General features: G+C 40.9%; 1 protein-coding gene across 2 annotated transcripts in view; it reads left to right on the top strand.

Annotated features, from left to right (window-relative positions):
• CCDC170 (coiled-coil domain containing 170) overlaps positions 1-14471 on the top strand; it is a 91965-nt gene that overhangs the window by 60188 nt on the left and 17306 nt on the right. Inside the window, exons 7-9 of one of the 2 annotated variants that reach the window (XM_046668797.1) lie at positions 5145-5345; positions 10054-10227; positions 12608-12850. In XM_046668797.1, the coding sequence (XP_046524753.1) occupies positions 5145-5345; positions 10054-10227; positions 12608-12850 (618 nt within the window). The remainder of the gene's footprint in view (positions 1-5144; positions 5346-10053; positions 10228-12607; positions 12851-14471) is intronic. The other variant, XM_046668798.1, reaches the window with a different exon arrangement.

The following is a 14471-nucleotide window of genomic DNA, read 5'->3' as shown; positions in this document are numbered from 1 at the left end:
TTAGAATTTTGAGACAAAAATCTTTTTCATACTTTTAGATGTTTTGTAACTGGCTGATCATCCAGATGAGAACTGATTACGTACAGAGAGGACATGACATGATCGATTTCTATGTCATCTCCTAAATTAAAGACAAATTGATAGAAGCTCACCACCGTTCATCTAGACAGCTCTTTTGTTCTCTTTAGGGCACGAGTAAGGTTATATTTCCTCCACTGGAGGGTTTCTTAGTCCAGCGGCCCTGTGGGAGCTGTGGGGACCCAATCTGATGCCCGAAAGGACCTGAGATGTGCTCCATAACTCCCTGACGCCCCCTTCTGATCTCATCATTCTGCTCGGTTCTGAATTCTCCAATATACTAAACCAGACGTTTACCCAGGAGCTTCAGCAGACTTCCACTGACGTTTCATTGTCCAAAATTATGTTACGTGGTCACCCCTGGCTACAAGGGCATCTGGGAGAGGGAGCACAGAGATTATAGCTTTCCCAGCTTCTATAGTATATTAATTTCCTAGGATGGCTATAACACAGTGCCACTAACTAAGTGGCTTAAACAACAGTAATGTATTGTCTGACAGTTCTGGAGGCTGGAAGTCCAAAGTCATGGTGTCAGCAGGGCTGGTTTCTTCTGAGAGTGGTGGGGGAGAATCTGTTCCATACCTCTCACCGAGCTTCTGATAGCCTCAGACAGTTCTTGGCTTATGGATGGCATTCTCTCCGTGTCTTCACATCATTTTCCTTCTATTCGTATGTGTCTCTTTGTCTAAATTGCCCTGTTTTATAAGGACACCAGCCAGATTGGATTGGGGTCCACCCTAATGACCTCATTTTAACTTGATTGTCTCTGTAAAGAGTCTATTTCCAAATAAAGTCACATTCTGAGGTACTAAGGGACTTCAACATGTCTCTTTTTGGTGGAGCCAATTCAACCCATAACAAAAGTTGACACCCACAAAGGGGAGGAGGGCTAGTCAGTCAATAGTGCTGACCACACATACTGACAAGAAGGAAGGAGAATTTGATTGATGTTACGTTCCTGGTTCCTGATAACTTACTTCATATATTTCCTAAGTGAACATGATAGCTTGCATAATCATAAAAGAGTTGTTTATGCCCAAAAGGCACTGGTTCTTAAGGGACCCAAGTGGCTCTTTGTTCAGTTTATGGCTCTCGTGCTTCCATTTGGTTTAATCTTAGGGAAGAAATGCCTCTCTGGCAAAATCAACAAGTACTTGTCCTTGGGAAATGAATTAATTCTTTTTAGGGCACTATGACTTCATTTCCAAAAACCAAGCTGCTTGTTTTTGAAGTATAGTTTACTTCGGTGCCGTTTTTGTTAAAAAAAAAATTGAGGTCTGTATTCTTTATCACAACCTGCTCGCCATTCCCTACATCTCTAGTGTTGAAATCCCTGATACATTTTGTCTCACAGAATATCGGGGACATGTTAACAGATGATGTTGAAGAAAAGAGGAAAAGAAAAGCTTATTGATTCTTTAGACTTCTTGGTGTGAAAAACACAGCACACCTTTACAGTTTTGGCAGGATGCATATGTTCACCCGAGCACCAGCATTTGATGTCCTGAGAATGAGTCAGATTGGAATGTTAATTTATTTGAATAATTTATGTAAATTTGGCTCTGAAAAAACTTGGTGGTACCATATGCACTGAGATCTAAATAACCTTAGGAAGCTAAGTCTTGTGATGTGTGCAATATGGGGAGATGCTCAGCTGTTCGCTCCTCTCTGGACACCAGAATCTTGCCAGGGCGGCTGGGTAGATTCTGTACGTCCAGCCGTCTGCATAAGGGCGGCTCTAAAAGTTGTGCTCTGCTGAGCCTTCAGGTTCCTTGGAACACTTTCAGGTCCACACAGGGTGAGGATGCGGGAGGGACCCACCCTCCTTTGATTCAAGCACATTTTCCCCATATTTGTCCTTCACAGAAAGACTTCTAGTTGAAAACAGTTTCTACAGACTGAAAATAGTTTGAGAAACATGACATAGGACAATTCCTGGAAGGAGTCCTTTAACTCTCACGACAAAAGCTTAGGATTGACTCAACCCACATACTGGAAATAGTAATACTGGTGATAAAAATGGATGCAATGTGGGGCCAGCCCCGTGGCTGAGTGGCTAAGTTCATGTGCTCCACTTTGGCAGCCCAGGGTTTCACCAGTTCAGATCCTGGGCACGGACCTAGCCTGGCTCATCAAGCCATGCTGTGGTGGCATCCCACATAGAAGAACTAGAATGACGTACAACTAGGATATACATTTATGTACTGGGGCTTTGGGGAGAAGAAAAGAGGGAGATTGGCAACAGATGTTAACGCAGAGCCAGTCTTCAAAAAAAAAAAAAAGAAGGCAAGAACCATGTTAAAAAAAATGGATGCAACATGCTGAACTTCGACTGGGTATGAAACATCATGCTACTCAAATTGTTTGAAGTAGCTCATGTAATCATCATGGCAGAGTCTGTAAGTTTCAGAGAGGTTAATTACTTGCTTCAGCTAACATGCTGGCAAGTGATAGACTGGGGAACTTGAAACCAGGACTCTCTGAGTCCAAAGTCCCTGTCCCATGGTCTGGTCTACATCAGGACGTCTGCTTCTTCCTTCAGGGTCATTATCACTCCCTTAGTCTAGCTTCCTGCCATTGCTCGTGGTGTCATCTTCAAAATGAAGTCTTTACTGATTAATTTCCATGGAAGACTTTGCTTCCTTCTGGTAACCTCTGCAGCAGGCTGACTGTGGCTAAGTGATCGCGTAATTCTCCATCTCTCCAGCTGAGGTTTCCTGCGTCTGTTTTCTCTTTGGTTTCATTCTCTTTGCTAGGTCAACAGGTGGATAGAACTGTTGAAGGCTCTTCAGGTAGAAAGACGCCCTTCCTATTTGGAGTCAAAGGTGAAACCACATCTCCCGCTGCACAGAAGCGTGTGTCGTACTTTGTATCTTAGAATATCATTAAACAGCCCCGCAGGGGGCAGTATCTCGGGGAAGTTGGTTGATGGCCCCTGTTTTGTAGGTTGCTTTGTATTGTGCCAAGGTTAAAATCAGATCCATTATTAGTTAGTAAGTACTAAGGGAAGGAAACATGAAATGAGCGTTCTCAGAGACTCATATTCTATAGTGAAATTCGAAATTTCCTTAGGAAATACCATTCCTTGGATGTGCTGCTGAGCAGCTTGTCATCAAATATCTGATTTCAAGTGGCCAGAGGAAAATAGATTGAATTGAATTATAGGCCTGGGACCTTGAGAGCCACGGACACACAGATTAGAGAGTTTAGAGAGCAAGTAGTCTAACTTTCTGATTGTAGCATTTCAGGCTACCTCGTAACATTCTCAACAAATGGTTGGCCAACTTCTGGCCATCTCCAGAGACTGAGAAGCCATTATTTGACATGGATTGATGCTTAAAATATAAGATAGAAACAAAGATACAGGGACTGGCCTGGTGGCATAGGGGTTAAGTTCATGCGCTCTGCTTCAGTGACGCAACCCTGGGTTTGCTGGTTTGGATCCTGGGCACAGACCTACACACTGCTCATCAAGCCATGCTGTGGCAGCATCCCACATAGAAGAATTAGAAGGACTTATAACTAGGATATACAACTATGCACTGGGGCTTTGGGGAAGAAAAAAAAAAAGAGAAAGATTGGCAACAGACGTTAGCTCAGGGCCAATCTTCCTCACCCAAAAAAGCATACGTTAAAAAAAAAAAAAAGGAAAAAACCCAAAAAACCCCAAAGATGCAAAAGTGCATATATAATACTGTCTCAACTATATTTTAGCAATGCATAAAAATAAATTATTTAAAAATATTAATCGTTGTTGCCTCTGGGTGGTGGGATAATGGGGATTAGTTTTTGCTTATTTATACTTTTTTTCATTTTTAATGAATCTTTTACAATGGGCACGTATTACTTTGAAATTGTGGGAACCAGGGGAAAGCCTTCCTTACACCGCAGTGGAATTCCTCCTGTGATTTTTACCTTTTGGTCCTCGACTTGAGCTCTGTGGGCAACTCAGAACAACTTCTGTGCTTCTTCCATATAACAGCCTTTCCAAATATTTGAAGACAGCTTGAATGTCTTCTTGCCTTTAAGCATGGTTGTTTATAGAGAGGCAAGCAGAATTTTTTTTTTTAGACTGAGACTGTAAATCTGAAACCATCAAGATATTTCCATTTCTGTGAAAATGGTACTATGCAAATATCTATTACATTTTTCCTTTTCTCTTCTAAAACAAACCATAAAAATGACAAATTTACCCCCTCAAACTTGGTGTTTTTATTGAATTCAGTATTTTATGAAAACTCGATTTGGTAGAATCAGTTTGAGTATTCTCAAAGTGTACCTGAGGTCTTTGGTAAACTTACATCTTGGTTTAAGAGAAGCCAAGTTCTGGGGGTTGTGAAGAGTCTTGGGGTCTTTATTGGAGAAGCAGTGATTTTATGCCATAGAAGAGGAGGGGGTAATCAGAGTCTCCTGCCTCCTTGTACGTCGCCATTGACCCTATTTAGAGTCACCACGTTAAAGGAATTTTGACCTTTCAAATGCTAAAGTGATAACATTACGGGATAACTATTCGGCACAGGGGCAGAACCACTGAAGTTGAGTGCATGAGTACCCAATATTCAATAGAAAATTGACAAAAAGCTTGAAAAAATATCTTTATGCTCTTGAATTCCTGATCAAGCCTGAAGGTTGCTTATAAAGATGAACTCACTGTATAATCTTTAATCCACTGTGTGTGGTGGGAGAGTTCCTCTGGCCAATGACACTTTTATAGGTTTTTAAGGTATTTTCTGTCTGAGCTCTTTCCTACTAAGCTTTGAAACTCCTAAATTAATGGCTGTTTTAGGGATAAGTAAATATCATCTGTAATAATTATTGAGCAACCCGTTTAAGGAATTACATAAAAATTAAAAATACCAATTGAAAGTGCTTTATTAGAAAGCAAATACAGATTTATTTCAAGCAGAGGCAAATACATCTACCGATTACCTGTTTTTATTTAATTTTTACAAAGAATCTGGAAGTTGGTGTTATAAATAGTCATGTTGCTTGGGCTGAGCACTAAATTTGAACACTTTGTTGCATCTCAAACAAAGCTTATCCTTGTTCTGTTGCTTTGTTTCCAGATGGTCTCCCAGCTTGAAGCCCAAATATCGGAGCTTGTTGAACAGTTGGGAAATGAGTCTGGGTTTCACCAGAAAGCTCTACAGAGAGCCGAGAAAGCCGAAGACAAGCTGGAAGCTCTTCAGGGTCAGCTGACACATCTGGAGGGAGAGCTGATTTCTGGAGATGTTTTGAGAGACAACTTGACGTTTGAGAAACAAAAAGTAATAACCTGAGGACACGTCCATGGGTGGAAGTGTCTGTTGCAGTATAAAATTTTACCTGAAAACATTCTAATTGTATGGTACTTTGGTAGATTGGTTAAGTTTTGAGTCCTAAGTAAATTTCAAGGCATGGTAGATATTTTTTGGGGTCTCTTCCTATTCTTTGAAGCTTCCTTAATTGAAATTAATTCAATTAAATTCAATTAAACTCAACAGGTATTTATTGAACACCTATTATATATGAGTCCCTGAAGGTTTGGAAACTGAAGTATGAATAGCATATAGTTCTTGATCTTAAAAGGCCCATAATTCAATAAAGAAGACAGACATTCAAATAATTTGCTGTACTGTAAGACTATAAGTGTTATGAGAGATGTATTGATTAATAAAGTGCTATAGGAGCAGTGAAAGGAAGGATAACTTCTGGATAAGGGGAGGATTTTACAGGGAAGGAAATCATTAAGTTCATCTTTGAAGGATAAGATTTTAGTGAAGAGAAGGGGAAGACTGTAGGGAAAATTGCGCAAAAGCTTGCAAGTACATAACATTACCTTCAGAGACTGCAGAATGATTATTCCCATATGGCTTGAATGTGACATTCTTGGTGGGGCTATGGCAGGAAAGAAGACTGGAATGGCTTGGAATTATGAAGATTGAGTATTCTTTATTCTGTAGAATATGAGATATAATAAGCGATTTTTACACACCACGATGTTTTAGAAAGATAATGTGACGTCATCGTGGAGCTGAGATTGCAGTATGGAGAGACTCAGAAATGACAATGGCAATTACCCAGAAGATTAGAAGGGGTCCACAGTTATGATTTGACCATGGGAAGATCATCCATGACCTCCGAGAGGCAGATTCAGTAGAGTGGCGGAGAAGAGAAGCCAGTTTGCATTGGGCTGAACAGCCACTAGTAAGGGAAGAGTTAGGGACTTTTCGCAGTAGACTACTAGGAAGTCTGGTGACCAAAGAGAAAAGAGGCAGAAGCAGAAGCTGTGAAAAACAGGATCAAAGAAAGGTTTTATTGAACAGATTGGGAAGGTACGTATCTGTGAAGCATGGGAGTCCGTAGGGGAAGGGAAAGAGAGACAAATGTGTCAACAGCACAGGTGCAGAATTTGGCTTGCCAAATACTCTTAGGTTGAAAAATGTGTACTCTGGAAACTCATTCATTTTCATTCTTCTGTACTCAAACAAAATTGAGGAAGCATCATGCCGATGTTGAAGGTTGGATATGCAAAGATGCACAAGAAGCATCTGTGGGAAATCCTAGTCCAGTGGATGAGACAGAGGAATCAGGACACAATTAGTACAATTAGTGCTATAATAGAGGTAGGTATAACATTTGACAGGAACTTGGATAAAGGAGTAATTACTTCTTTCTTGTTTCTGTGTGTGAGGAAATGAGCCATCTTCACACCAGAGGTGACATTCGCGAGGGGCTTTGAAGAATGCGTAGGAATTTGTGAGGCAGAAGAGGTGGGGAAGAGATTCAGGGTAGAGGGAACAGCAGGAAGGACCAAGGAATGGAAGTGTGACAGGACTGCTTAGAAGAGGAATGAGGCACAGGGGGACTGGAAATGGTGCTTGGTGAGGCCAGAGGCATGAGGTGGCTCTGGAGGCAGGTGGGAAAAATCGAGATAGAACAGGCTAATTACTCAAAGCTTTATTCTGTAGGCAATGGGAAGCCATAGAAGGTTTTTGAGGAAAAGAAAGTTTTCTCTGGAGGCCGACTGGCTCTGAGCATCTAGAGATTAAAGGTTGGGAGTCCCGTGGGGGATTCTTAGAATAGTCCAGATCGGAAGATAATAAGGGTCTGGACCAAGCATTGGTTTTGTGAATGAAGGTAAGGGGTTGAATTGAGAAATTTGGGAGAGTGAAGGGAATTTTTCTATCAGATAGCTGAAAAAGATGCGTTGGTTGAAATTTTGAGTTTGAAAGGAAATACTGCACCTGAGCATGAGATGTTAAATTGGAGGAACTATGCCTGCTGGACCTTGTTCCATCTAGATAGATGTTCCATGAACACCTTGCACTAAACATATTCAAAATGGAAATGATTACCTCTCCCCCAATTTACCCCTTCCTGCCTCAGTGATGACAAGATAATTTGCCTCCAGTTGTTCAACCCAAAACCCAAGAGTGATCCTCAATGCTTCCCTCTTTTAAATCATTCCTAAGCACTGTAGATTCCATCTCCTTAATATGCCTCAGATGCCACCCCCATTTCTGTATTTAGTAACAGTGCTTCAGTTCAGAGCACTATGATAATTTGCATGGACTACAGAAATAACCTTCTAGCTGATTCTCCCACTGCTGCCAGGGAGGTCTTAATAAAATGCATGTCTAATTTTATCTTTTTCCATCTTAAAACTGGTCGGGGGCTCTCTACGACCCTCAGCATCAGCTACAGATTCCTTCTTTCCAGGGCTGAGCATTCTGTGACCCAGCCAGTTTCCCTCTCCAGGCTCCCCCTCGCCTGCGATCTCTCCAGCCAATGGTGGCAAACTCACTCAGAGGCCTCCTGGGACCAGCAGGGCCCTGGTAGGGTGTGTGGTGAGTGATGCCTGGGTCAAAAACATTCATATTCAAATTTGTAAAAAGCTGGCCAGTTGCCTGGCCAAAGGAAAGAGAGCTCCCTTAGCATCTCATACTTCGCGTTGCTGTACTCTCTGAGAAAATGTTCTCTTTACCTCCTTCACCTTGTAATAACTGACCCTTGAGGACTCAGCTCCAGAATCAGTTCCTCTGGAAGTCTTCCCTAAGAGACTTAGTTCTCCTTCATGCAACATGTGCCTGTGTCTGCCGTGCCGCTTATATCCCTTATTCATTGATTTTTTAATTCATCTTCTTCAAACCACTTCACGCTGCTTGAGCCCAGGGGAAATCTTTTCCCTGGGTTTCTCCAGGGCTTAGGGAGGAGTCAATAAACATTATTTAAATTATAGGAGAAATGTATCAAAGGCATGAATTTTAGATAGACTGGTGTCTCTTCCCTCCCTTCGTTGTAATGACTCATTAATTTTGATTGAGATTGTGCCAAAATAGTTCTCAGTTATGAAAGTAAATTATGTAAACCGATTCTGTCCATGGTGAATTTTTCATATATAACTGCCTATGAAAGGCATGTCTTCATAGGGATCCTAAGCATGTAAAATTGCAAAGCAAAGTTATACAGAATTTAGATTTAAATATAGGTCATTGAGGTTTACACAAAATAGTATAGAATATATTCATGCTATCCAGGTGCCCCTTCCCCACAAAAAAGAATATATACAGTCTAAACTGTGATTCAAATGAACGAAACATACAGTAATCCTTCCAGCAACCTTGACTTTCTGACATTGCCAAGATCCTTAAAATAGGCGCTTCCACTGTGGGGTCTTGACTTAATCGTGTCTTAATTCCGTCCTGCCTGTTGTAGATCCTTCTATGCTAAGTAGATGGGCCACACGTAGAAATAGAAAAAGAGGCTTTTGTACCTTGTGTGAAAGATCCCAACTCTATTTCATTTAAAATAAAAACAATAGCAGTTATTTCACTTTTGTTCACACAGGTTAGAAATGGAAAATTCCAAGTGGAGAGCAGACACAACATTAAGAAGTGACAAAATGATGATCAGAGACAAAAGCACCTTATTGTCTTGTAGCACAGTAAAATAAGTGGTATTTGTAATGACTGTGACTTATAAAGAAGAGATTCAATTTTATGTAATGCTATTTAGCAAAATTAGAAAATATACACTTAGAAATAATTTCATCCTGATGACTAAAATATAGATAGTTCTGGGCTTTTAAGCTGGCATGCTTCAGTCATCAGGAAATTATACTTATTTAAACATATAATTGCCTGAAAATGCCAGATGGGTGAGGCGTTATTGCAATGAGAACATTTCAAAGATAAAACACAAATCATGAAATTATGGTATAGAAATCTTGTTGATTGATTTACTCATCTAGCAAGCACTTAGTAAGCGTTATTCTATGCCTGGGCATGGCCAGATAAGCCACGGAAAGCAAGTGGAGGAAGATTCTAGAACAGTTTTGTAAGTGTAACCTGTTAAAATATGAACCTTGACTTCCTTGATATGGCTGTATTTTAGAATGTTGTTCCTTTAACTTAGATACATTAAGAATTCTTCAAGACATTTTCTAAAGCATTTTAACTTAGAAAACCAAAACATTGTCCAAGTTTATATGGAGATCATTAATTTTGGAGTGATCCGTAGAAGCCAAGAAGAGTAAAGTGGTAACTGATTAAGTCATCATTTTCCACCTTTGAAGCCAAGGGCCAAAGTAGGTGGAAAAAATTGCCCCAAAAAGGTACATGGATGAGTGGATCTCTGGAGCTATATTGGCCTGGAAGGAGCATGGTGGAAGTAGCATGTAGCCAAAGCAGAAATATACAGATGTAGAGCATGCCAAATTTGTGACATGACAGGGTTAAAAAGAGTGCAGTATAATATTAGATTGAACGTCAAGGTCACTAACCAGGAAAGTCAAGAGAATTTGGAGAAGGAGCAGGGCATGGAACTGGCAGGCTGGTTCAGAAGGTCATCACCAGACATTGGGGTCAGGTGCCAGGCTCCATACCGGGTTTAGTGCGAACTCCCAGTAAGCTTGGGAGAAAGAGAAGGACTCTGTATGATCATCTGTTTTCTTTACTCTTGTGCCCCTTTTTTCATTTTTGTTCTTGGGTTTAGTATCTTAAATTTCTGGATCAGCTCTCAGAGAAGATGAAACTGGACCAGATGGCTGCTGAACTTGGCTCTGACATGCGTCTGGATGTAGTTTTAGCTCGCGTAGAGCAGCTGGTCCGCCTTGAGAGCAACGCAGTCCTTGAAAACAAGACTATCGCCCACAATTTACAGAGAAAGGTAGGGGAGATTAAAACTTGCGAGTGTTGAAAGAAGACATTTCTGAGAAATTTAAATATTGAAAGATAATTAGCCCCCACTGTATTTACTGAGGTGGTTAGAAAACATATTATAAGAATATACTTAGAGTCTGAGTCTCTATTTCAAGTCTGAAGGGCTGGAAGTGCATTACCTAAGGTTGTGTTTGATTATGAATAACAAAGACCCAAACTAACAATAGCTTAAACAAGCAAAAGTGTTTCGTTTTTTCTTTTCTCACATAAATTTCTGGAGGTGGGCAGCTTAGGGTGAGCATGGCAGCTCTGCTCTGTAAAGTTTTCAAGGAACCAGGCTCATTTCAGCTCATTATTCTCCCATCCCTAGGGTGGTCTTTGTCCTCATGGTCCAAAATGGTGCCTAGAACCATTATATCTGTGTTCCAGGCAGTAGGTTGCAGAAGAAAGGGATGAAGAAGAGGGATGCAGAAGAGCATGCGTGAGCTGTCTGTTGAGGAAGGCTCCTGGAATTTGCTATGTGAACATGTGTTTAGATTCCTTGGCCAAAATACATTCTCATGGCTAAACCTAGTTGCAAAGGAGGCTTGAAACTGTAGCCTTCACTCTGGCCAGCCATTTCCCTGGCTGAAAAATTCACTGTTTCTATTACTAGGGGAGAAAAGGAAAATGGGAACATGTAGCAGGCTGTGCCTTTATAAACTCTATTGCGCTATAAAGTAGAAAGAGGAGAAGAGCTTACTTTTTCCTCGCTCAAAGGAAGAGTTAGAAACAGTTTAGACTAAATGAATGAATGGATGAAAATATAATTATTAGTTATATAATTATTAGTATTGGGAAAGAAAGAGGAAAACACAGATGTGTTCTTATAATAGTTCCTAGGAGAAAATTCTATGGTAGAATTATAGTGTGCAGGCTGTGTAATGGTTCACATCTGGGTTCCCAATTTGGCTCCACCAAGCTGTGTGACCTTGGGCAAATTGCATACCTCTCTGTCTCTGTTTCCTCATATTTAAGATGGGGATAATACCTACCTCAAGAGATTGTTAATTTTTAATAAATAACATTTTTGAACTCTTGGCACATAAAAGATGTTCTATTCACATTTGACCTCTTCTCCATTTACCGTATCTTTGGGAATATTTTATAAAAGAAAGCAGACAACCCCATTACCATTGGAGACATCAAATTGAGCCACAATTCTTTCTGAAGTTCTCGTCAGATAATTGATTTTTTCTCCATATTGAACACCATTCCTTCTTAAGCATTGTGTCATTATTAAAATTACCAGTGTACAGAACTTACCAGTGTACATTTACAATAGAGTGGAATTTGACATGGAGAAGCTCAAAGAAGGGAGTTTATTAGAAAAATATTAAAAGAGCCTCTTAAAAATGGATCTGGGTATGGACATTGCTGTCACTGTTAAGCAAGGTACTTAAGCCCTCATTTCGGTAAGTCCGTCACACCTCCGAACACTTTATAAATGCAAAGAGTATAATTAGGGAAAATGTGACAGTCTTCAGGGCTTCTGTAATTGTACACAATTCCAATCCCCAATGTTTGTGACAGATGAAAGGTTTCTGTACTTAATATTCCACTCACTAATTGTGACATGTGAAACCCAGGAAGAATTTTTTCCTTGTTAGAGTCCATAATGTTTTGCTAAAACTCACTATAATTTCCTTCATCAAGTTTGATTGTCAATGATAAGTGCTGTTTGAAAACCTTGTTCTCTGCTTGGGTGGTGGATGGTATAGGCCGTCCTATAATAAAGACACCAGTGAACTAGACCCTTCTTGAAGTCCCTTCGATTTCTAAGATTTTAAACATATAAACAAAGCTTTCTTAAAAATCTCTTTGGTATAGCTTACTTTAAAAAGATATCCACTCTCACACTTGGTGCCTCTCAGTCTGGTTCTAAAGGACTGAAATTAGTCAGTCTAGGTTTTCAGTAATAATTTGCACCCTGTCTTCCTTCAGAAAAGACCAGTGCAAGCATAGTTGCCTTGGGCTGTTGAAGAGGATTTTGTCTCTCTGTCTTATTGTATTCTTCTCTTGATAAGCCCATTTCAGTAGTTTGAAAAGTAATTTTACATTTTTATCACGCTGCACAAATTGTTGGAGGGAATCAGATGTTGAAAGCCTGCTGCTTTGTGCATTTTCGGTGGCTCTTTTGTCTCATACTTTGCAGCTACAAAATTAATTCTTGGAAAAATAGGAATGAAAAATGCAATCAGGAAAAGGAATCCAATAACCTTTTCTGATGCTTTCCAAATTAGTCTTATTGAAGTCTAGATAAAGATCAGCATTATCTGAGTAATTCATTTATATTTACTGACTGTTCAATTATTATTAGAAAAAAATCCCTGTTTGTATCAAACCAGCTAAAGACTCAGAAAGAAAGACTGGAGAGCAAAGAATTGCACATGAACCTGCTCCGGCAGAAAATAGCCCAGCTGGAGAAAGAGAGGCAGGTGCGGACGGCCCTGGCCGCGGAGAGGGACGAGGCCAATGTTACCATAAGGAAGTTACAGAAGAAGGTGGAGAGGCTGCAGAAAGAGCTGAGCGTGTGTCAAGAACTGAACACTCAGCTTAAAGCCAAGCTGGCTGACACCAGTGAGCTCAAGGCAAGTCCTCAGCTTTACTTCCTTGCTGCTTTTTGCTCATTACCATGAAAGTGTATGCAAAAGAGTGACAGCTTTATGATGGACACACCAGGAAAAAAAAAGATGAACCCTTCCTTCGATTTTCTTGAGTTGTGGGAGGAATGCAAAAATTACACAAATCTGCGTATTAGATCAATTTAGAGTCCCTTTGATATTTGAAACGAAGTCACAGTTGCTGAAGAGTCAGGCAGGTAACTGTTTAACATGCTCTGGAGGGGGCATTACACCAACTAGAGAAGTGGACAGCGGACTGGGGCAATGTTCTTCCTGGGTTTATACACTGGAATACTACTCAGCCATGAAAAAGACAAAAGTGTGCCGTTTGCAACAACATGGATGGACCTTGAGGGTACTATGCTAAGTGAAACAACTCAGGCAGAAAAAGACAAATACTGTATGATTTCACTCGTGTGGAAGATAAACAAACACACACACACATAGATAAGGAGAACAGATTGGTGGTTACCAGAAGGGAAGGGAATCGGGGGTAAGGAAAAGGGGTAAAGGGACACATATGTCTGGTGATGGATAAAAACTAGACTGTTGGTGGTGAACATGATGCAGTCTATACAGAAACTGAAATATAATAATGTACACCTGAAATTTACACAATGCTATAAGCCAATATGACCTCAATAAAAAATTAAAAGCTTAAAAGAATTTAATCAAAATATGTAAGTGTCACGTATGTGTGCCACTGGCGATAATATGTAACTTCATATGCACATATCGTCCCTGGCAGATATGCATACTGTGAATACGGATGATGATAATGTCCTGGCTCTTTGCCGACGAGCGCTCTGAACCAGACCTTTGGAATGTTTCCAGAGCTGGAAACAGACCACTAGGGAAAAAGAACCTGGAATTAAGCCACCCCTTGAATATGTGTAGTGGGGACGAGATGTGTAGTGGGCGAAACTGTAGTGGGCACGAATATGCGTAGTGGGGGAAATTTTAGGAAATATTTCTCACTGTATTTTCCCTTCTGAGTCATTAGCTCTTTTGCCTCTAAAGTCCTTCTGCCATCAGGACCAGGCCACTAAGTTGAGGGTTATTTCCCTAGAGAAGGGGAGGGCAGACATGGCTCAGGGGAGGGGATGTATTTGAACACAAAGAAGGGGGAAGCAAGGGAAACCATCTGATGGACTACCACGGGTGGGGAGAAAATATCAAGGTGAGTACCCTTGACCCCCCTCACACTTTGAGACTGACCTGTGGGGCTGGGGTGTGGTGCGGTGGGGGTGGAATCCCTGAAGTCAGCATGCTGCTGCTCTCGCCCTGGCTGGCAGCGTCTGCGGGAGGTGCTGAGCAGAGAGCTAGCTTGCATCCCGGTTCCCTGGAGCCTGAACTTCCATTTGCACTCGTGGCGGATATGGAAGATAGCTCAAGATGCATGCTGGACAGCTCACTGTAGGCGCAGGTAGTGTGGTCTCCTCAAGTGAGGGACAAAGTGATCCTGAATGAGAGGCTTTGGCCAGATCACCTAAGCTGCGATCCAGTGGCAGTTCCAGCCAAGCCTTGAATTACCCAAGGCCAATGAGCGGGTCTTGACGTTGATCAACAAACCTTCACAAATTCACCA

Source organism: Equus quagga, chromosome 8 (assembly GCF_021613505.1).
Source record: "Equus quagga isolate Etosha38 chromosome 8, UCLA_HA_Equagga_1.0, whole genome shotgun sequence".
Taxonomy (NCBI): domain Eukaryota; kingdom Metazoa; phylum Chordata; class Mammalia; order Perissodactyla; family Equidae; genus Equus; species Equus quagga.
Note: the sequence above shows the minus strand (reverse complement) of the source record. Positions and strands in the feature narration are given on the sequence as shown.